At 33.8% G+C, this 24,680-nt stretch overlaps 1 protein-coding gene across 9 annotated transcripts in view; it reads right to left on the bottom strand.

The window, feature by feature from the left end:
• Window positions 1–8,024: 8,024 nt before the first annotated feature.
• The window catches only part of SPOPL (speckle type BTB/POZ protein like), a 78,757-nt gene continuing 62,101 nt past the window's right edge, over window positions 8,025–24,680 (bottom strand). For 7 of the 9 annotated variants that reach the window (XM_070241827.1, XM_023622849.2, XM_023622847.2 and 4 more), the window contains 6 exons: window positions 21,133–21,310; window positions 20,998–21,053; window positions 19,452–19,574; window positions 16,177–16,319; window positions 16,034–16,087; window positions 8,025–12,348 (listed from right to left, as the gene is read on the bottom strand). In XM_070241827.1, the coding sequence (XP_070097928.1) occupies window positions 12,204–12,348; window positions 16,034–16,087; window positions 16,177–16,319; window positions 19,452–19,574; window positions 20,998–21,053; window positions 21,133–21,310 (699 nt within the window). In that variant the 3' untranslated portion in view covers window positions 8,025–12,203. The remainder of the gene's footprint in view (window positions 12,349–16,033; window positions 16,088–16,176; window positions 16,320–19,451; window positions 19,575–20,997; window positions 21,054–21,132; window positions 21,311–24,680) is intronic. The other 2 variants (XM_023622851.2, XM_070241830.1) reach the window with 1 other exon arrangement.

The following is a 24,680-nucleotide window of genomic DNA, read 5'->3' as shown; positions in this document are numbered from 1 at the left end:
AAAATAATGTAATGTGGGGTTTGTAGCATGTGTAGTGCTGTATGTGAAGTATTATAGTATTAGTTGAAGGTAGATTGTGATAAAGATGCATATTGTAATCTCTACAGCAATCATTTGAAAACAGATCAAAGGGACCACAGCAAGAATTTCAATATGGAAGGTATAATGAAATATTTTTTAAAAACCCCACCATGTGATTCACTGCACAGAAAGGAGGAACAGAGGAACAGGATGGGATAAACACCAGATATCAAAATGCCAGATATCAAATCAAAAACCCAAACATATCAATAATCACATTAATTAGAAATGGACTAAATACTCCAAGTAAAATGCAGAGACTTTCACACTGAATAAAAAGCAAGATCCAACTATACGCTACTTATAAGAAACACTTTAAATATAAAGACAGAGGCAAAGTAAAACAACAGAAGACAGACCTTGAAAACAGTGTAAGAAAGCTGATGTGACTATAGTAATCATAAAGTGACCTCAAGATGAAGAGTATCACTAGACATAAAGACCTCTTATGAAGATAAAAGGATCAACTTACCAAGAAGACTTGACAACTCTGTGTGTGCCTTTAAAAACAAAGTTTCCAAATACACTATGAAAAAATTAACAGAAAAGGGGCAAGCAGACCAATTTAGATACAGTCAGAGATTTTTAAAACCCATTGTTCAGTAAGTGCTAGAAAAATGTAGACAAAAGTTAGTGAACATATAAAAGATTTGAACAGCACTAGAAATCAGTTTGACCTAATTGTCATTTATGGTACACAACACAAGACTTGCAGAAAAACACCGTCTTTTCAAATGCATATTAGAACCTTCATCAAGACAGAGCATTTTCTGTGCCGTAAAACAAGTATCAATAAATATCAACTGACCGAAATTATACAGTATATTCTCTGACCACCAAAGGTTTAAATTAGAAATCAATAAAAATATGATATCCAGAAAAATCCTCCCAAATATAGAAAGTAAAACACATGGACCAAAGGATAAATCACAAGGAATATTTTGAACTGGTGATAATGAACACACAACATACAAAAAATTGTGGGGTGTAATTAAGGCAGTGCTCAGAGAAAAATCAATAGCTTTATATGATTATTAGAAAAGAAGAAATATGTAAAAATCAATGATCTAAGCTTCTATGTTAAGAAACCAGGAAACAGAAAGTAAACAATAAAGCTAAGTGGGGACTTCAATGAAACAGAAACGGACTAACATCAGAGAAAAATCAACCAAGTCTTTTTTTTATATACATCTAGCAAGACTGATCATTATGGATTAATGACAGTTCCTCTATTAGTCTGTGAGCAAGGTGCACGAGTAAGGGACCTGTCTTTGTTTGCATTTTTCTTTCTTTTTTTTTTTTTTTACCATCACCGTATCCTCAGCATCTTGCATAGAATAAGGACTCAATTGTATTGTACCTAAGGAAACACTCTTCCAGTCAGCCTAAAACCTTAAATCCCAAGAGGAATGGATCAGATTAAGATTGCAGTCTGCTAAATTCTTGTTTGAGTATTATCGATTCTCAAAAGATCAGCATTCATTTTATGGAAAATGCAGAAAACGAAAATCTATTTATAGTAAATATGTCTTTTTAAAATAAGAATTTACATTATCCTAGCAATTGAATGTCACTTTATTTCCAAATGATTATAAACAATTTCATCAGTAATGATGGTCTGCATGAGAGTTAAGTACAAACTAACAGAGCTATCACATGACTTGTAATATTCCCTTCCCCAAGCTAGGTAGTCAAGTCTCACTAATTTATTGTTCTCGATTTTACCACTTTTACCTGGATAGCTTTAAAAAAAGTCAACTTACTCACTTTTCCAGAATGTATATTTTTTAAATGTTTAATCTTTTTTTCTCGTTAATAATGTAAAACATATTTGTTTTATGGAAATTTCAGAAAATGCAGTCCATTGGTACAAACGACTCCCAGTAGATAATCCAAACACTTTTATTGTGTTCTTATATTTCCCTCAAGGATATTTTTATTAAATATCGGTATATAGTAGTATGATTTATCTTTTTTCTTTTCTACTTTACAATTCCATTTTTTCCCTTTCAGTATAATTTCGTAGGATTTTTCCCTCTTTGTAGTGCTTTTACATCTCAGTCTAAGATCATTCTAACGCCTTTTCCATTTTACTTTCTGCCACTGTGTTTGGGATGTTATTTCTAATAAATGGTTTCTGCCAATATATATATCTTGTAGATTATCTCTAGATTTTCCTAGCCATTTTAGTAAACTAGCATTAAATTTTAAATTTAATTTGGGTCTTCAAGGAAAACAATTATGTATAACTTTCAAATATAGGCCTCCTTTCCCATACTTATATTGGTTGTTTCATATGAATCTCATAGATTAAAATTTCTAGAATAATTTTAAGTAACAAACATATTGTCAAGCTACCTGTGTTTTGGTTCTGATTTTAATGGGAACAACTCTAGTTGTGTCATCATTAAGATGCTGTTGGCTAATGGTGTGAGGGTGATATTCTCTATGTTGTTGAAGAATTATCTCCTGCAGTTGGTTTGAAAGGATATCTTGTGTGAAATGGATGTGTAATTTTGTAGAATTCAACTAGATGATCATGGCTTTCAGTTCACCTTTTGATACGGTGAAAAACTGAACCATCCTCAGAGTTCTAGGTTAACCTTAGGTGACTTGGTTTGTTTTTCTTTTTATTACTGAATTCAAGCTATTAGCATTTTATTTAGGATTCTATCACTCATATTTATAACAGAGATGGGTCTGTAAGTCTCACCCTTTGGGTATTGGCTTAGTCAGAGGGGGAAGGGACAGGGAACGAACATTTACTAGGCTACTGCTACCTCTAGGACTTTGCACTAGAGTCTTACATACACAATTTCATTTATTTTTTGCAATTTTCTAAGGTTTTCTGGTTTATACTAGCTTGATTAAAAGTACTTGTTTAAATTTACTTTTCATTATTTACTTCAATTCACATATCATAGGAATTATCAGTTCCTAAAAAGTTTGAAATAATTTCCATATAAAGCCAACCTAGTTCCAAGCCTTTTGTGGAGGTAATTATTTTATAATTGTTTCCATTTTTTCCTTATTTTAGTCAATTAGGGCAATTTAGAACTTAAAAGGGCTTTCTTTTTTTTTTTAAGTTTTACCTTTATTGCTTTTTTTTTTTTTGAGGAAGATTAGCACTGCTGCCAATCCTCCTCTTTTTGCTGAGGAAGCCTGGCCCTGAGCTAACATCCGTGCCCATCTTCCTCTGCTTTATATGTGGGATGTCTACCACAGCATGGCTTGTCAAGCGGTGCCACGTCTGCACCCGGGATCCGAACCAGTGAACCCCGGGTCCCGAAGCAGAACGTGTCAACTTAACTGCTGCACCACCAGGCCAACCCCTAAAAGGGCTTTCTTGACTTAGTCCTACCAGAGTTCTCCCACTTGGATTCCTATCCCCATGAAAAAAAGACACACACACACACACAGAGAGGCACTACACAGCAACAAAAATCACTACCTTTCAGCTCTACTGAATGTCGGTAAAATCACCCTCCCTTCTGACCCCTCAGCCTTCACACTTGTTCCCTTACACAAACAATCTTTCTCCTCCACACCTGGCCAGCAATTATGTACTGTTGAGATGTGCTGTACAACACTCTCTACTCCTCTTTCACAAGGCTTATCTTTTGTTATTGATTTTACTAAATTCCATCAGAACAGGCCATCTCTCTCTCACTATTACATATCCAGTACAATCTGATGAATGAGACCATTGCTCAGGTTTTCTTAGAGTAGGTGTGTTTAACCTATTCCATTTGTCATACAGTTCTGCTGGATCATTGTAATGTGATCTTTGCCCTCTCCTTTTTTGATGTCCCGATTGGTTTTTTCCTCTGGACTTTGCTTATATTTTGGAGGATATATATGGTCTATTTTAAGTTCTACCAGTAGATAATTAAAGCTTAATTATTAAAAAAATCCTCAAATGTTTATAACTCAAAGTTTAAAAATAAGGAAACATTTTTAATTCCTGTTTATGGAAGAGTTTTACACTTGTACTTCCCAATCCCAGTTCCCCATCTTCCTCTTGTCTAGCTTCCTTTTGGTTTACAATAGATGATGATTTGCACATTTATATTTGTAACCTTTATACTTTTACATTTTATTTTATGGTTTCTATTTCTAAACCAGCCAGGGTTCATCAGCGAGGCAAGACGGCCCCTCTGTAGGAGGATAATGGCTGCATAACGGGGGCGGGGTGCACCAGGCAAGGGGGAATGCAGGAGGGTGGGGGAGGGGGTCACCGTCAACTTCTACATTGGTTACACTTATATTTGTAAACAATGTCACAATAAGTTAGACTTCCCTCTAACAGTATAATACTCATTCCCAGTCCTTTTAGGCCTCAACTTCCTATGCTTGAATTAATTTTGATCAATTTTTGGCATTCTCTACGCTTTAGGTACTATGTTAATATACTACTTCTATATAATTTAAATGTTAACTTTAGAAATAAATCACTAAACAGTTAAGAGTTCTTGAGTCAAAATTTTTTCACTTAAAGTATTGTCAGAGAAACATGACTTTAAAACTTTTATTTATTGCTTGGATGCTCACACTACTTTCCTTTCCAATTTCTAAGTCACCCAGTATGTCTAGGTTTGGATGTCTGTTCATAAATTCCACCTGGAGCACTATGAATTTTCTCATTTCTAAAGTTCGTATATTTTTAAAAAGTGATTAATCTCTTTAATCACTGCTTCTATTCCAATTGTTTCTTTGGTAACGTCAATCATGCAAACACTGGGTCTACTCAACTCATCCTGTGTAATCATGGCCTCCAATCTCAACTGGGCCGTCCATGTTTTTCCTCCACATCAATTATTTCAAAACTCCTCTGCTCTTTTCAAACCTATGAACTCAGTAAACAATGCACAAGGGCCAAATCCAGCCCACTGCCTGCCTTTGTAAATAGTTCTGACAGAACAAAGCCACACTCATTTGTTTACATATTGTCTATGGTTGCTTTCACGTTACAACGGCATGGCTGAGTAGGTTAAATATTTACTACCTAAGTCCTTTACAAAGTTCGCTGGCCCCTGCTCTAAACTCACCTACCTCCTTTACTCTGAAAGATAGCTTCACAGGAATAACAGACATAAAATGACTATATCAACTTTCAAGCAAAAAAACAAGAGAGGATAAATCTGACTCTGTATCCATGCATTTCTTCTTCGTACTTGCTAGGGGCTATCCTCGTTTGGCATCTGATTCCAATTTCTCTTCTCTTCTTCACTAGGACCTCAGTAATCCCATTTGCATTCTGTTCTCTGATTCCTTATCATTACCTTAATATACTGACACTTCTTCCACTGCAAAGGAAAACCACCAAAATAAACAGATCCTAAACGTCATCCCACAGCTACATTTTATCCTTGCTGTCTTCGCCGAACCCCCCATATTCTATACTTGGAACACCCATTTCCTCTCTCCAATCCTACTCTTTTCCCCACTCCAGACTCTTGTCATTTCCTCTCTCAAAAATCAAATGTATATTTTAGCTTCTTACTTGACTGCTCAGCAGCATTTCACATTGTTGGCCATTTTTTCTCTTGCAATATTCTTTTCCAACTTGTCAGATGGACACTCTTTGGTTTTATGTTCATGATCATTCATCCTCTTCTGCAAGCTGCTCTTTCTCTCTTCCTTTTTCTGCCCTGCACTGCCTTCTCTTCACCTTAGCCTACAAATACCAGTTATCATCTGTATATCAAGAATTCCTTACTTTATAATCCAGATGGCACTCATGTTAAAGATTCGCATATCCAATCAGAATGCCCCAAAGAAACCTTAAGCTCAATGGGTTCCATATCAAAATAGGTTTTTCTCCCCAAGCGGCTACACTTGTGAATACTGTATCAGTGAATGGTACTATCCTCCATCCAGTTGCTCAGACAAACGCTGGGAGTCTCTTGACTCCTCCTTCTTCCTTCTGCCATATGCAATTTATTTCCAAGCTCTCTCCTCTCTCTCCATTTTTCCTCCATCCCAGTGCTCCTAACCTAACACAGAGCACTAGCATTCCTCATCTCTTAAGAGAGTCTCCCTCCCCTCTCCTCTAGCCCCTTCTGATGCATCTGAAGATTGATAGATTGTTGATCATGATATAACCCCAACTAAAATCGCTCAATACTCACAGGTTCGATTCCCTAATAAGCCCTTTAAAAACTCATGATTTTTGCCTACTGGTTTAGCCCTCTCTCCAGTTTACACATTAGGACATAGCCATGTTCGTTTGCATTCCCATAAATGTTCCATATGAACCTTGGTCAACCTCGGGGACTTCACATAACAGGTTGGATGATACTCCTACTAAGTTGCCTAATTTCCACTCAATCTAAATTCAGACACCGCTTCCTCAGGAAGGCTATCTGGGATCTCTACCCCCACCCCAGATTAGGTGCCCCTCTTGTACTCCTACCAGAACAATTCACACACTGTATTATAGAATTGTGATTTCTTCAAGAATATAGACTTCATGAGGATATAGACCACTTGTACCTTGTTTATCACTGTAAACACGTTCAGCACAGTGCCTAGCACTCCATTTAATTAATGGTTGATAAATTAAACTAAATCTTTATTTTCATCTATTATTGTCCTTGTGGTCTGTGAGCATTTCTGAACCTTGTCATCTACTGATTCAAATTTCTGCTTTACCATTTCTGGTATTTATCAAGGTTAATGTATCTAATTTTACTAGTCTTTTTCAACTGCATGTCGTTTTCATTTTTCTGCATTTTTGCCCAATTTCCATAATTACACATCTTTTTAGCATTCAGAATATTAAGTATACATTCTGAAAAGCTTCTGCTATGGCAATAAATCTACTTTCGAGCAAAGTGAGTATCAGAGTCACCTAGGACACTGGTTGCTTTTTTAAATTTTTTTTGGTGCTGCAATTGTTATTCCTAAATTCCACAATTTTCCTTTCTTTGCCTTTATTTATTAAGGTCTGGTTTGAATTTGGGCAAAAGAGTAAGATTAGATACTAAAGGAATTATTTGGCTGTTACATTATAGACTGGCACAGGACTACACCTGAATTCTTTACAAAGGATTGAGGGTGGAGGGCAAGAGACTGGGGTGGCGGGGAGGGGAAGGAAGCACTCAACAGGCATGATGAACCTTTTTTGCCACTATCCACTGAAGATGCATGCAAACCTCACTGGTACAAAAAGAAAAACACTTAGCAACATATTATGTTAAAGATTTCTACCAATATGTCTTCTATTTAAAAAGCAAATGCTACCCTTAGCCTTCTCTTAGAAACAAAATGATTCTGAGATGGTAGAACAGAGGAAACAACACCCCAATGTCCTAAAATAAAGTATTAAGGGCTCTGGCTGCTACAGAAAGGGTTATATATAGTTCACTTAAAAGTTTAGAATATGACCACTTGACCTATTTTACTATAATTGCATAAACAATGCTCTGTTTTTTAACCCTTCTTTTATTCTTCTAAGGGGAAATCTGTGTGTGTACATGTGTGGGGGACAGGAAAGTTTTTCACTTTGCATTTCTACTGCTACTCTGGCCATAATTTTTAAGCACTAATTATGTTACTAAGTTGGTCCAGAAATGCACTGCCCCAAATCTGCTCTTTCTGACAGCAGCAAATGACTAAGCTGTTAGTTGAAATTAAGAAGTAGTAGGAGGACTAGCTAAAGGTAATCTCTAAGTGCTACAGCAAAGTTACATGACATTAGCATAAGTCATTCAATATTGACGGTACACATATATTAAAGTAAATATATATGTAACATCTCACAGTTAAGGAATAAGTCTTTAGTAGGCTCCAAAAAATATTAGCTTCCCTATGTAGAAAAGACAGCTACTCTGCATAATTTTAAAAGTTACCATATCAATACATGGCTCTTTGCAAAGCATCACAGTAATCTGAAAAAGAAGAGTTCATATTTTCAAATAAACACAAAATAAACCAATTAATTCTGAATAAGTAGTAACAACTTTATTTTAACTCAACGTGCTGAAATGCAAAAAATATTTTCAGCAACAAGATACAAAAAGTATGTATCTCATCATTAACATCAGCTGATTAAAAATGAGGCTGAAAAGGTCAATATATGTTTTTATACATCTGAATCTTGAAAATCAATTTCCCCCAGAACTAATTTTTAAATAATTTTAGCAGAATTTTATTTTCAAAAACGGGACTCACTTAAGTTATATCTTTATTCTAAAAAACTGAAGGCAAAATTAACTGGGTTACAGTATACAATGATAAACTCTAACAACATAAAAAGATTTAAATATAAGAATTCCTTTTCAAACATAAAATCCACATACTGCAAACAGAAGACACGGTGTGGTGATTTCATTTCTAGTGAGGAGAAAGTCTTGCATATGGTAGGCACTCAGTATTTGTTCAACTGGACCTAAAATTTACATCATTCCATGAACACTTAAATAAAGTAGAGCTCATAATCTGTATAAAAGAGGTTTGCAAAATACTCTTATGTGTGCTGAAAGTGCTGTCTTTACAATCTGAAAACACTAAAACCCACCCACCCGCCTTATTTTGCAAGAATACATTGAATATTTTTATTTTATCCATCAAAGAGCTTGAATGTCCAACTCGGAATAGGTCACCTCTTCAAGTATACTTGGCTATGAGAAAAGCTTTTTGAGTCGGATTTTAACAAAACAACTTATGAAGTCCCTAGTGTTCTATTTTACTAACACTGGGTAGTATCTATGATGCACATTTTTATAAAGAATTCTGCTTAGGTTTTAAATTTCTGCATAAAACTTAAACGGGTAAATAAAGTTAGTAATTAAACTTTTGGGAATTTAAGCTCTAAGTTAGGTCTAGTTTAAAAATAAGCCAATAATGCTCATGACAACTTTTTAAGAGATTTTTGCTAATATTTTAAAACAATTTTAAAATCGATGTCCTAAAAAGGCACTATTTTCACATTTCATCATGCAGTAAACTGGTCACATTTTTGAGAATAATAACTTCCTCTGTCAATCAATTGTCCCCCAAAATAAAGCACATTTAAATGAAATATTTCAACTAACCTGAACTTGAGTCCTATTTTCAGAAATTCACTCTTTTGAACATACCACAAAGTCCAAGCGAATATAAGTACGTGTACACACACCCGCATGCGCGCACACACACACATACACACACACGCTCAAATGACTACGTAATAATACATGCAAGGTTCTCCAATTACTATTTCAAGACAATGACACATGAGTACTCAAAGAGGTAACAATGGCAAGCCATAATATTATGGCACCTTCATATTTGTGCTCCAAATACCAATACACGTTAAAATTAAGAAACGAAAAAGGCACAAATATAGTGTTTCTGTATCTCAATCTAAAGAACAGTTCTCCAATGTTTACTTTTACAATATGTAACATTTAAAACCAGTCACTACTTTTCTAAGGAAAAGCTTTGTTTAACTGACAAAAAGGGAAACAGGAGCAGGCTGACAGTTCAAAAGGCAAGACTGCTCTGGACAGAATTGTGCCTACTGAAAACAACGTGTGTAGTTTAAAAAAGAAAAGCTATTAGAGCACTCATATCAGAATACATTAGCAGATTTTTATCATTGCCTCAAGAACCAACAATACCAAAAACACAGATAATAAATAAAAAAAAATAAAACTACCATACAATTCTGTTAGTATAATGGTAGGCATATTATCTGAAAAGCGAACATTTCTACAAATGTGGATATTCTTACAGCACAGTGTTTGACGTTTTTGGTATAAAAATGTGCTACCAAACTAAAGAAAAAATCTTTATAATAAAACCCTTAAGATTTGCAATAAACAGTGAAATTAAGTAAGTAAGGGCAAGCTGAAATGTTCATTATATGGTGTTATTTCTGAAGTCACTATGGTTAGAAATGTAGGTTCAAGCAGTGAATTAATTCACAATGTGCCTGTGTGCATTTAATATAAATGGATACACCAGTATTTTTTTATTTTTGAAGTATGACAACAAAATTTTATAGCCTGAGTAAGGAATTTTTGTTTTCTTCTAAGACCCTGACAAAATCTTAAATTAAAATCTTAAAGTGTACACCTATGTGTGTATGTATTTTTTTAAATTGTACACTGTAAATTTAATAAACTCAATCTTATGGTGAAATTAAGGAAGTGAGTTTCTGATCCCTAGAGTACTTTTATATAGGACGGAGTCCACTAACATGTAAGAATCTTTCTTCTATCCCAAAAGATTCTTCCAATTTCAAATTTAAGTTAATACAACAAAGACTCAAACTACACAGAAAGAAATGAAGATACCGGAAAATAGGATCTTTTCAAACTCCACTTTGTTGCGGATAACAAAGGCTTATTTGACAGTGTTTGTTCAAAGTAAATATGAATTATGCTTGATATTAGGACTGCTTCACTGAGAACCTAACAAAGAAATAACAAAAATAAACTCTATGTTAAAATCTCAGGCTTAATTTTTTCCTTTTGTCCTAAATTCAAAAACTATATACAAATTTTAATTTGGAGATTAAAGTTATATAGGTAAATACATAGGTTTATTTATTTTTTTTTTCCAGTGACATATTTTTTTTTCTTGTGGTCAAATATAGGTCTTGCCTAAGAAGCAAGTTGTCACTGTGACAGGAAATCAGGCACAGCAACTTGCCACTGATTTCTCCTACTTCTCTGGGATAACGCACCAGAACAGACCTCCATTGTGAACAGAACTATCAAACACTGAACATGTGTATGTGTTTAAAGCAAAAATTCATTTATAATAAAGAACTGGCCCATGAAAAGCAGTTTATAAATAGTTTATCCTGTTCACATTATGCAGAATTTCAATATCATCCACAATGTTAGTACAGTAACTGAAACAGAAAGGAGAAAGCTAGGGGGAAAAAATGGCTAGAGTGTGGCCTGACATATTCTAAGGGTTCTCTCCTTTAGTCTGCAAATAATATCAGTTCATTGTTTTTAGAAGGAGAGGATGCTGTTCAAGATTTGTTTACTGTTCAGGTGACCTCTCCAAAGTGTGATAAAACAGGAGCAAATTCAGTAATGAATATCTGAAATTCAAACCAATTTAACTATAATCAAGGATATCTTTCTTATCTATTATCACAAACATCCCAGTTGCCTCCATCCATCCTTAGAAATTTTCAAAAGTTAAGACACAATTAATTATACCTTATTAATTCCCTCAAAAGCAAAAAAATATATGTACCACTGAGCATACAAAAGTTACACATTAAAAGTGCATATATATCTTAATTGGCCCACTCATTAAATTTACATTTGGTCATCCTTACTTTTAACATGTACAGAATTCTTCATATAAATGTAAGTCACTATAAATTAAAAAAAAAAAAATAATTCAGCACAAAACATGCTTTCTTCTTATTGAAACCTTAACCTCAATCAGTTCTCAATCATTGTAAACTTGGATACACCCACAAAGAAACACAAGCAAAGGTTTGTTATGCTTCTCTTAGTTTGTTGGACAGTTAACATATAGACAAACATTACAAATTTTACTAAAATTTTGGGCCAATTCATTGCATATTTGCCCCCTGAAATGAACAATAAATTAGAATTGAAGCAGTGTATTGCCATAACTTACCTTGAAGGTAAGCGGGTTCTCCTGTATTTACAGAACTTAGATTGGAGATATTACCAATAATCTCCAATACAAGTGCTTTTAAAGAGAACCTAGTTTTAAAACTTTGAGATAGCATAGGACAAACCCTATAAAATTCATTTTGCTTTTCTCAAACTAATGGAAGATCCTTTTGAAACTTAATATCTTCAGTTATCAACATTACTGCATTATGGAGCTAGTGCAATCCTGCATAGCCTTGGTCAAAATGACAAGGCACAATAAAAAAATTAAACTATCATATGAACAAGAGAAGTCATTGAAGATAATTTAAGGCCTTGAAGTGAATTAGAGTATAATCAGTCTAATTTAAAGCTGAAGAATAAACCATAAATTATCCACCTGAAATGCAAGCAATACGCTTTTTCAGCTTCTGTTCTGTGGACAAAACAACAGAAACAACTCTTGCTTATGGTTTGTGTATTAGAATCCTTCTGGCCCTGGAGGAGAAAAAGTCAATTCCACTTTTCTACAGTTCATGGAAGATTTCAGGACTGTTTTAGCCGTTTGCGTGGAAGGCCAAACTGTGGACACTGTGCAGAGGCTAGCGCTCGGAAGGCTTCTGCTACTAAATGGGGGTGAGACTGAATCATGGACTTCCAGCCCGAGGTTTCCATTATGTCCGTTGCTTGGCTGAAAAATAAAATTAAGAAATGTTTATTAAAGAGAACTTTTCAAGACGCATTGCTGCACTGTCAATTTTTTTTTAATTTACAGATTTCAAAATGTTTTGAACACTGTCTGCCTCTCTATGTATTCAAACCATTTGAATTCATTAAAATATTATCGTTAGCTTACTGGTATTTTCTGTTGCAAGTGAAACTATTATATTTTTCCGGAATTTCTACTCTCCTGAAGTATGCGGCACTTGTCTCCATAGCCCCACTCCCACTGTTACCATTTCTGTCCTGGCTCTTTCAAGAGCTCTTTTCCCCGGCTCTTAAATGTGCAGGTTTTCTCTAGAGTTGCAACTTTTGCCTTCTACTCTTCTCCCTTAACATTCATTATTTATCCTATCTCATCTACCCTTCACAATTTTAAGTATCATACTCAATGATGATAACTACTGATTTGCAAAATCCTAGGCCTCCCCACAAGATTCGTTCCCCACCACTTGTTCTCTTTACAGTCATGCATTGACTAACGATGGGGATATGTTCTGAGAAACGTGTCACTAAGTGATTTTGTTGTGCGAATATCACTGTACTTACACAAATCTAGATTGTATAGTATAGCCCTACTACACACCTAGGCTACGGTATTAATCTTATGGGACCACTGTCATATATGCAGTCTATCATTGACTGAAACGTTCTTATGCAGTGCATGACCATTTGGATGTGCCTCAAGACCCATAACTGCAGGATTGTCAGATAAGAACTCAACACGTCTCTCTCCAAGCCCCAGGTTCTTCCTCGTTCATTTCCAATGAGCTAATGCTTCCACTATCATCCAGTGATTCAAGTCAGAAACCTGGGAGTCACCCTAGACATCCTGTCCTTTCCTTTCCAATTAATCATCAGTCCTATTTTAATTCCCAAAGACATTCTCCTAATTTGTCTTCTAGTCTCCTATCTTGCTCCTCCCAAACCAGCCTCCATGCTACCTTAGGAACATAAACATGACTACATCATGTCCTCTTCTATTGTTCCCTACTGCCAGCATCCAAGTTCTTTAGAAAGAGAAACAAGGTTTCCTACTTCCTCTCTGTAGCTTTGCACCTCCCACTTCTATGCTCTGGCATTTTGTATACTGGTACTGAACTGCTTATTGAACCCAATGGACAACACGCTCTCACTGAACAATTACAGTAAATACCTAATTGCTCAAACAACAAATCTAGTTACCCTTCCTGGACTCCTGTCTTCTTCCCCTGGTACCCAATCCACTATCCAAATAATATCCAAATATTATCATTGTCCCTTCAAAATATTATATACTTTCATTTCTCTCTACTCCCACTGTCACCAATCAAGTCTAATTTTACCCTTCATTCCTTACTTGAACTACTCTAACAACTTTCCAACTGGTCTACCTATATTTAACCTTGCTCCTCAACTACCACCACCACCTCAACCTCCCCACATCCATTCTCTACACTGCCTGCAGACTGCTAAAAACGCAAACCTGATCAGGCCCTACCCTAGGTTAAAACCTTTTACTGGATGCCCATTACTCTTCACATAATGTCTAAAAGCCCTAATGTGCTTTACATGGCCTTCCAGGATCTGATCTCTGCCTGCTTTCTCCAGCTTCTTCTCATAACCTCTCTCTCTTACTCTATATTGTTCTTTCTTATCACCAAAACTTTGCACACATGATTCCCTTTTCCTGGGACAAACTTTCTCATCTCTTCCCTCTTCTTCACCAGGGTAACTCCCACTAATACTCTGGGTCTTTATTTATACAACAATTCCTTGAAAAGGCTTCCTCTGACCCCTAGGTTAGGTTCCTTTGCTACATGCTCAGATAGATATGCTATACATTCCCTATCATCATACTTTATTTCAATTACTTGTTTAATTCCTACTTATCTCCTGCTAAACCATAAACTCCACGAAGGCACGGAAAACATCTGTCATGTTCGCCACTATATTTTTGTACTGAGCACAGTGCCTTGGGTACTTACTGAATAATAAATATAAATATCTGTCAAGTGAATGATCAACTACCGCTCCATGTTTCTATACTTTGATTCAAGCTATCCTTTCTGTCTGCAATGCCTGTTATTTCCTTCTTAGTTCTGCTAATTCTTATTCATGTTTTAAGACTCAGTTCAGTCATCTCCAGGAAGCCATTCCTGAACCTCCAGCCTTTTGTCAATTGCCCTCTTTTGTTACATTACTTACCATGTTACAATGAAATGATAAGGTCACATATTTACTTCCTTTGTTACATAAATTTCTCAAGAACAAAGATGCTTTCTCGTAATTATTTTTATATGCAGCACCCTAGTATGGTGCCTGAGATACAACAAATCCTAGATAAAAGTTTGTTGAAGTAAATAGCAGCTAATAACAAAACAGGTTTTTTTATTTGCCTGATATCAAATTACCATGTGTCATTATGTTTATAATTTCAACTAGTTGTTTAGATTCACATAGATACCTCTTAATATATCTGAATTTTCATTTATTTAAATCAACAAATACCCACTGAAGGTATGTGCATATAATAGCTTCTCCAAGGAATATAAAATAAGCTGATATTTTCTGATATTGAAAAAGTTATACAATGTAGAATATTTTAACAGAATAAAACTAGAGCTTGAGAGTGGCTAAGTATAAAGGATCACAAATTGTCATTTGCTGCTAATACCTTACATTTTAAATTCAAATTGACTTTTTCTAGGATCACATATCACAATGTATTATCACAGACTGACAAATATATAGAACCAATAATGTAAAAGTAGTCACTAAGTTTTACTTTCAGAAAACAGAATTCACAAACTGATATGAACTCGGTTAACCAACTTCATAGATATCAAAACACATCAAAGTAATTGGAAATAAGTCAATAAACATTGATTTTATTGTCTCTAACACTGTCTTTTTTCACTTTTTTGGATCAACTTTTGACAATTTGTGAAAATGGAATTTAAGGGTTTACAGGCAAAAACTAATCAAAAACAGATGGAAATTCTTCAACCTATCGACTCTTTACCCTTTTTGATTTTGAATAATTACAAAGAGTAGAAAATCACTCTAAGAACAAAAGGGGAAAAAGGGGAATAATAAGTTTTAATAGCTCACATTCAGAAGGTCCAAGCTTAGAAAGATGTAACAACTATCCCACCGCTTATAATTTTACCAGGGAAAGGAAAGATCAAATTGCTACCATTTTTGGAATATTAGCCAGCTAGCATAATACAGCATTTGACGCAAGGTACCTAGCTAACCTAAGAAGCAGTGGATTAGATTCAAATGTAAAAACTTTTAAGCAAATCTTGAGGGTACATTCCTCATAGGATAAAAGGAATATTTCCCACATTTTTAGAAATGCTTTCTGAAGGGGCAGGGAAAGGATGTCTAGTAGCCACTGAAATACCGGGACTCAGCTATATACTACGTGAGCATGTGTGCTTAAGATATTAGTGTCCATCCCAGTTCACACTAGAAGCTGATCTACAAGGGAGCATAGCCTCAAGAATCCACTAAGCAGTAGTCAAATTATTATTATTTTAATAATAACTGGCAGTTTGCTTCATATAACTAATATCTGGATTCATACTTATTATAGATGAACAAAAGGCTATGCAAATACTTAATTTCATATATGCAGATCAACTTTAAGTCAGAAACTGATGTCATCTTACTTGCTGTTCCAGTTTTTCCCATCTTTACACCCAAGCTGTCGAAGTACACTGCACCTGCATTGAAGATTTAAACACACTTAAGAAAAAGTCCGGTGAAAAAATGTTGAAGGTGTCATGCCCACTGAAATACAAGCACAGCTTACCTATTAATAAAGTCTATGGCTTGTGCTTTCAACTGTTCTGCACTGTGCAAATCTGCAAGGACAAGGGTATCAGCAACATTTTCTACTGAGAGGTTACTACACAAAGCTTCTTCACACATGACCTTCAGCCGTTCCAGTGCATACTATCCAAAAGGAAAACATAACCATTAAACATTTACCCAAAATACTAAGTTTTAAATACATGATATTTTAACTTAGAAAATAAAGCACATTTCACTTTGAACTGAGGGTACTTAAGTCTTTAAATTATTTTAACCTAATACAAGGAAATATGAATGAATGTACTCAAAAGAAAGACTGATTTTTCTTTAGGAAATTTCAATTTGTCTAAATGCAAAATACCGTGTATTTTACAAGTAGGGTTTTAGGGGCTGGCCCTGTGGCCGAGTGGTTAAGTTCACGCACTCCACTTCGGTGGCCCAGGGCTTTGCCGGTTCGGATTCTGGGTGTGGACATGGCACCGCTCATCAGGCCATGCTGAGGTGGTGTCCCACACAGCGCAACCAGAGGGACCTACAACTATGTAATGGGGAGACTTTAGGGAGGAGAAGAGAGAGAGGAAAAAAAGAGAAGATTGGCAACTGATGTTAGCTCAAGTGCCAATCTTTTAAAAAAAAAAAAAAAAAAAAAGGAGGGTTTTATTCTTAAAAAAAAAAACAACCCTTATTACTCAACATCCTTAATGAGTATTTCTCTTCTCTACTATTTTAAACACCAGAGTGTACCAGCCAGTACACTGCATGTAGCCACTAGTCAATCTTGAAGAGCGAATTATAAAGCAAAACAAATCACATTCATAACCACAAAAAGTTCTTACAGTTATTAGTGTATATAACACTTTTAGCAGCTTTACTGAAGTATAATTGACACACATGTCAAGCATGGTCAAGGAGGTGGAAGAATTAGGACTTTCATATACTGCTGACGGGTGCAAATGACTTTGAAAGACCATTTTGCAGTTTCTTAAAAAGTTTTACACCTGCCATATGATCCAATGAGTTCTACTTTTAGCTTTTTACCCAAGAGAAAACAAAGCATATGCCCATACAATGACTTTCATATCAATGTTAATAGAAGCTTTATTTATAACAGCTAAAAACTGGAAACACACAAATGTTCATCAACAGATGAAGGATAAACAAATTGTGGTATATCTATATACAATGGAATACTACTCAGCAATAAAAAAGCATTGAACTACTGATACACAGGCAACAACATGCATGAATCTCAAAATAAAGATACTGATGGAAGAAGCCAGACAAAAATGAGTACAAATTGTATGATTCCATTTATAGAATACTCCAGAAAATGCAAACTACAGCAGTAGAAGGCATATCAGAGGTGCTGCTTACTTAGTATCATCTTTGTAATTTCAGCTATCATAATACACGTATAGAAATAGCTGATGATAGTGTTAATTTACATTTCCCTAATGGCTAAGGATGTTGAGAATCTTTTGACATATTGACATTGTTTCAGGAAGCATCTGTTCAAATATTTTCTCTATTTTTAGAAATAACTGTTTTCTTATAATTGAATTTTGAGAGTTCTTTACATACTGTGAATACAAAAGTCCTTTACCAGATATATTCTGGATAAAAGTTGTTCATCAGATATATGCTGTGCAAGTATTTTCTCCTAGTCTGTGATTAGTCTTTTTATTCTCCTAAGTGTGTTGTGTCTTTTGAAGAAAAGTTTTAAATTTCATTGAAGTTCAATTTATCAATTTTCTTCCTCTATGTATTATGTTTTTGGTATCACAGCTAAGAAATTTTTGCCTAACACAAGATTGTGAAGACTTTCTCCTATGTTCTCTTTTAAAAGTTTTACATTTTTAAGTTTATAATCCATTTTGCATTACTTTTTGTATATGGTGTTAAGTTCATATACAAAATTCATTCTTTCAAACAAATCTAATCAAAGTTCATTTTCTTAGGCATACAGGTATCCAATTGTTCCAGCATCATTTGTTGAAAAGACTATCCTTTCTCCACTGGATCGTCTTTGAAGTTTATCAAAAGTTAGATATCCATATGTCTGACAGTCTGTTTCTGTACTCTATTCTAATGCAATGAGTTATTTGTCTATCTTGTCACCAGTATAACATTGTCTTAAATACTGAGGCTTTACAAATAAAAGTCTTGTTATCAGGAAGTCTTAGTCCTCTACTTTGATCTTCTTTTTCAAAGCTTTTTGACTATTCTAGGTTCTTGCACTTGCATATAAATTTTTAAATCAGCTTTTCAATTTTTAAAAAAACAAAACAAAACCCCTGCTAGGGACATGTTGGTTCTATTAATAAATTAAGGAGAAGTGAAATTTTAACAGTATTGAGGCTTCCAATCCATAAACAAGATTGCTCTCTCCATTTATTTAGCTCTACCTGAATTTCACTTAGCAATGTATTGTAATTTTAAGTATACAGGTATGAACATCTTTTGTCAGATTTATGCTTATACATTTAATATTTTTTATTTTAATTTAAATTTTTATCGAGATAGTTACAGATTTATGTGTAGTTGTAAGAAATAACAGATTCGATCCATATACACTTGCCCCCCAGGTATAATATCACTATATATATATATATATATATATATGCATATGCACACACATGCATACATATACATGGATGGAAGTGGCATGGACACCAGTACTTTTGGAGAAAGCACTCAATGTACTTTCAGGATTGAGAACTACTGGCTTTGAAATTTTCTCGTATTTTTGCACTGTTTCTCTATCTTCAAGAAATCATCATTATAAAAGTACTATAAAATCAATAGTTTTTTCTCTTCCTATGCTATATTAAAAAATAAATTCATGAAGAGAAAATTAAATTAGACAAAATACCCAATATTTTCTCCTTTTTCAAACAAAGGTTATGCACTGTATCTTAAGACTAAGAATATCTGAAAATTTCAATAAATTATATATGCTATTGTGTGTGTGTTCTTATAAAACAGAATAAAGATACCCTCAAAACTACTAGGTTTTCTTTTTACAGTTTAATCTCCCATGAAACATTCACTTTCTTCCATATATGGCTCAAGGTATTTTTGTCCTATTGATTTAAAAAAATCTCATTTCCATATTATCCCACTGTATGCTATATCGTAATACTCTCAAGAGCCATCTACAAATAGTATAATTAATTCAATATTGAAGTTATTTGGGGTTTTCATTTGATGATAGCCTTCTAGACACCTCAAACTTGAGGACATTTTTCAGCTCTTTAAGACCTAATTACTTACTTTGTCTGCAGCTGCCAACAAGTTGTCAGCCATTTTGTCAAGGTTTGGTGCTTTCCCTGTGTAAATGAATCTCATCATTTCTTTAAAAACCTCAGGGTCTACATCATTTATTTCCACTCGATTCTGATATTAAAAACAACACAGAAAAGTTATACTTAAAGAATACCCACACACACGAACCAAAGCAAAACTTCGACAGTAATTTAAAAGCTCCAAATCTGCACTCAAGTACGCTTTGACTCAAATATACATTGCACTCTATTTTAAAATTGAGCTAAATAAATCTTCATTAAACTAAGCAAGCAGGTCTAAGAGGAGAAGTACACCCAGTCAAGCACTATCATGTAGAAATATAAACCCCAAATTCACAATTAAAAAACAGTAAAACAAAAACAAAAAACTGTAAGGCAAACAAAATATATCTGTGTTCAGTTTCTGACCTCGATCTTAGAGGAAGATTGCTATTCACTTTTTCTTTGCTGAATTCCTAGGTCATAGTATGCCTAAGATCCTATAACCAACGGTTCTATTCCCAGCTTTAAGCAAAAGTAGAGCCAGGTATTTGAGATAACTTCAAAGCCCACTAACTCAGAACTCTCTCTTTTGCAAAAATGGCACATAATATTATCTATTGGCACCTTGTCTCTTTGTTTGAGACATACTCAAGTCCAAAGAGGACTAGCTCCTTTTCACTCTTCTATCTTTGTATTTGATTTCTCTCCTGGGATCAATGAAGCTAAATATCTAACACTAAACAATACCAAACATTTCTGATTCTGCTGACAATAACATTTGACATCACTGATGTCTCCTTACTTGGAAGTAATCAGAAGGTTAAATATAGGACCTGTCCAGACAAACATTCAATGGAAAGAAAGCAGCTACTCTGTGGCAGCCTCTAGTTCTGCAGAAAGAATAAAGCTGAGCCACATAAATAAACTCTGGAGTTGTCCAGTTGGAGCACTAAGGCTCACATGTAATGCAACCAGCAAAGAATCAACCTCTGATCTTTAATCTGACATATCAAGATGACAGGTCAAAGAGAAACATCTGGGATAACCAAATAGGTAATGTTTTGATTACAGTTAATGTATAAGAATACCGATGTAATTTATACCGTTTTTGTTAAATCTAATAAATATCCTCTTATTTTAGTAGTAGAATGTAGGCATTATTTTTGTTCTAGAAAACAAATTCCAAAATCAACTCATAAAGTCTAGAAAGGAAGAATATACATCTTAATCAGAGAACTCTCAAATAGCTATGGACCACAACAGTCCTTTTGGAAAACCACCCTTTTGGATAACAACTACCCATTTCTTTTGCCGCCAGATGAGCATAAAAATAGCTGTTATTTGGAACATTCATCCACATTAGGCTACATCTATTGTTCTATTATGGAATACATGCCTCCCTCCCCACCGTCTTCTACTTCTTTCTGAAATCACAGTATTAACAAAGAGAACCTGCACCATTATTTTTGAAATACACATTCCAGTATTCTGTATTTGTACAAATTAAATATTAGCCTTTAAACCATGTTTACCTTTTTGCTTTCTTCCATTTCATGTTCAAACATTGCATTAAAAACTGGGGATCGAGCTGTAACAAGATTAAGCATCATTATTTAATGCACAAATATATGAAAGAAATGTACTATATTACCAAAAGTAGAAAGTACCTGCAAGTACAGATTTATGAGCTTTAAATTCTTGTCCTCTCACAAAAAAACTGCAATCTGTAAATCTTGTGTTTTCCCAGAGATTACCTAAATCTTCTGCTAGTCGACATTCAGGCACCTTCAAAGTATTTGTATTAGTATGTCCTGATATATTTACTGAATCTTGGACCACACTCACCTAATAAAAAAGGGATAGCAAAAAAGAACACTTTTACAAATTAATAACAATTACTTACTAAGTCTATACTTAAATTTCTTATCAATAAAATCTTTTGGATAATTCAATATACTCCTGATCAAAACTGCTAACACCGGGAAATTGAATTTAAGCATACAATTTAAAGGAGAGAATATAGAAAAAATTCGAAACAAAGTAGATCATTTTGAGGTGACATTTTATGTAAATAAATGGCTTATCGACTGGTTGGAATGCTTGTTTATTAAAGTAACTACAAAAACTATTTCTCAACAAGAGAAAGTCTTAATATGATGTCAAAAGCAAAAGGAGAAGACATTTTTGTGAGGTGGAGGAAGAAACTTCTTTAATTTTCATTTTCTCATACTACAGACCTATCAACATTTAAAGTTTATTATACACACAATAAACACAGCGCTACCCTCATAGTAACTTTTTACAGTATTAAAAAAGGTTATAAAACTACAGTCTATGATAGACAATTTGGGAAATATTTTAAGTGTTGTTCCTACATGTTTCAACTCTAGTAAAACTGATTTAAATATCTAGTTATATTGATTTAAATTTTAAAGTACAAGAATTCTCATAAAAGCAACTGTAGTTATTAAAGTTCATGGAAATCTTTTATAAAAAATCAACAGTAAGAATAATACAAATAGAATTTAGTTTGATTTGCAGACTTTTTATTTGCCTATGAAATAATCAATAAATAAAAGTTGGTATGATTACAAAATTGTTTTTATAGATTCCAATATAATACGAATTAAATTATCTCATTAAAGATGACTACATACTGAATAAAAAATACACTATTGACTAAAAGTCTTGCACAACACTTTTAAGGTATTCTAATATTAACATGAATTTCACATTAAATTTAGTAAGTTGAAGAAAATACTACCTCAACTAGTAAAGCAAATGTTTCAGAATAAACGATCTTTTACAAAAATGCTATATTAGTTATCTACTGTTTTAAGCTGCTAAGTTTTATGGTCATTTGTTGTGCAGCAATAGATAACTACATTCAGTTAAAAACATATGTCATAAGGTTCTAATTAAATAAAAGTAGGTATAAATTAAGAACAAGTATAAATACAGTAAACTATGTAGAAAATGTAAATTAGAAATGGATAGAATTGGACTGAACTACTAACATGCTAACACAAAGTAATAATACTCCAACATAAACACTTGGAGAATATGAACTCTCTGAAGTCCTCATTCACCCAGATGTATAAACATGTAGCATGTGAATGGACATTTCTAAAGAAAAACCTTATTTTCTGAGGACATTTTTATTAATCACTTTGTTTTTCCAACTTGCATTATTAATCTTTTGGAATCGTGTGTGTCATAGAAATCACCTACTCCAATTACCTTATTTCATAAAAAGATTTCAAAATGACATCAAGACAAAGTGACCAAAGTGTCCTCAATCACACTGCTACTATCAGAAGACTAGAGCTACATGCCCAGATTCCTTTTTTTAGCATTCTTTGTACTACACAATTATTTCTTTGGATATTTTTAAAAATTAATAGTACTACTTTAATGTAACTACGGTTCAGAAATGATTTATTACAATAATCTGGTGAGATGTTTTTCTAAATATAGGAGCCAAGATATTGTGTACATAAATAAATCCACCAATAAAGGTTTTCCTCTAAGCTTTTGATTATTCAAATTGTCTCTAAAATTTTAATAACTGCAAAACAGAAAAAAAGCTTCACTAATCCTTACCTCATTGCCTTGTTACACCATTATAATTTAATGACACATAAACCAAAAATGTTGGTGTTAATATTCCAGGTTTAGGTAGGGATCAGTTTTTTATCACATGTATTTATTCTTTCCTATCAAGCATTGCTCTTGAAATTTCTAGGCAGCAGGAACAGGATCAGTTCAATTGCATAAAGTATGCAGTGAAGTTATAAAAAAAATGTGAGGCTATTAATTTAGGAAAAGATTTCTAAATCCTAAGTATTGTCTATTACCCTAACTCAAAATAATATAATGTAAAAATCTGACAAAAATCAGGTGACAGAAGAAATAAAAAGATCAAAAAAACAAAGGCATTATCATCAGGCATATATATTGATGATGTTATATTTGTATTTCGTATATGTAATAATTCAGAAGAATTTGTATTATTGACATACAATACATAATATTATCATAGCAACCACAAATTTTAACTAAGATATAATTAACATTTCATACTCCAAAAAGTATTCAAGAGACTATTTATAGAGCACAAATTAATGATATAACAATTGATATGCAATGAATTCTGATGACTGTTTTCTTGATATCTATAACTAAGAAATCAATAAAATTTTCGGTTTTTAGTACATATTCAAATACAGGTAATGAACATGTTTACTGAATGGAACCTAGAGTAAAAAATCCAGAAAGAAGGCTGAGTTTCTTTCCTGAGGTTAAATTGTTGTTCTTTCAAAGTAAAAGTGCAAATGCACAATACTCAAACTTCACAAATGGTGCAAAGCAAAACCTCAAACTCAGTGGACAGCTCTTTTTCAAATTTGCTTCTGGCTCAACCCTGAGAATGTAATTTAGGCTAAAGATGTACACATGCAGGCTTTAGTCAACTATGACTACCCTGGAAATCTGGGTCTCCTCTAGTGTGGAATTAGGTGACTACTGGTTTCAATTTTTAAAAATCTCAAGTTTCCATTCAATTCTGAAAACTAGGAAATTTACAAAGGTGCATAGTACTAAAAATTTTGCCACTCTAATCAACTATCTAACCATCCTTCACACTGGCTCCAAAGTGAGAAACTTTTAATAGTCCAATTTCACATCATCTTCTAGAATAGCAGGTCTTAAGACTTTCTGACTTTCATAGATAGGTATCCTTTTTAAAAATTTGGGTGCTAGAAGCAGGGTTGTTAACTTTTCATTTTGCCACGAAAGGGCTTTTTAGAGAATAAAACCCAACTTCCATCCATTATCACAAGTATTTTAAAACAGAAAAGTATCTTAGCAACAGAAAAAGAGGAAGGGGAAAAAGGTACGTCCTCCTAAATTAATTTAATTTCATGAACAACTTGCTATCTATATTCTATCTGTAGATATATATTCTTCTGTATATGATAGAATGGCATTGGTCGATAGACGGATTATTAAAATCTGTTGGATTTCAGAAGATGAATTAATCTAATCAATTTTCTGGTTTTTTTCCTACTTATTCCTCAATTCCTGTCTTCTGCATTACTTTGAGAGAAGGGGCAGAACTATTTACACTGCTAGAAATCTCTACCTCTAGCTACTTGATTCATAATATGGAACTTGCAAGATTAAGTTATGTCTTGCACAAAAAGGTAGCAGCAAA

Source organism: Equus caballus, chromosome 18 (genome assembly GCF_041296265.1).
Source record: "Equus caballus isolate H_3958 breed thoroughbred chromosome 18, TB-T2T, whole genome shotgun sequence".
Lineage (NCBI taxonomy): Eukaryota > Metazoa > Chordata > Mammalia > Perissodactyla > Equidae > Equus > Equus caballus.
The sequence above is the reverse complement of the archived record's forward strand: the minus strand, read 5'-3'. Positions and strand labels throughout refer to the sequence as shown.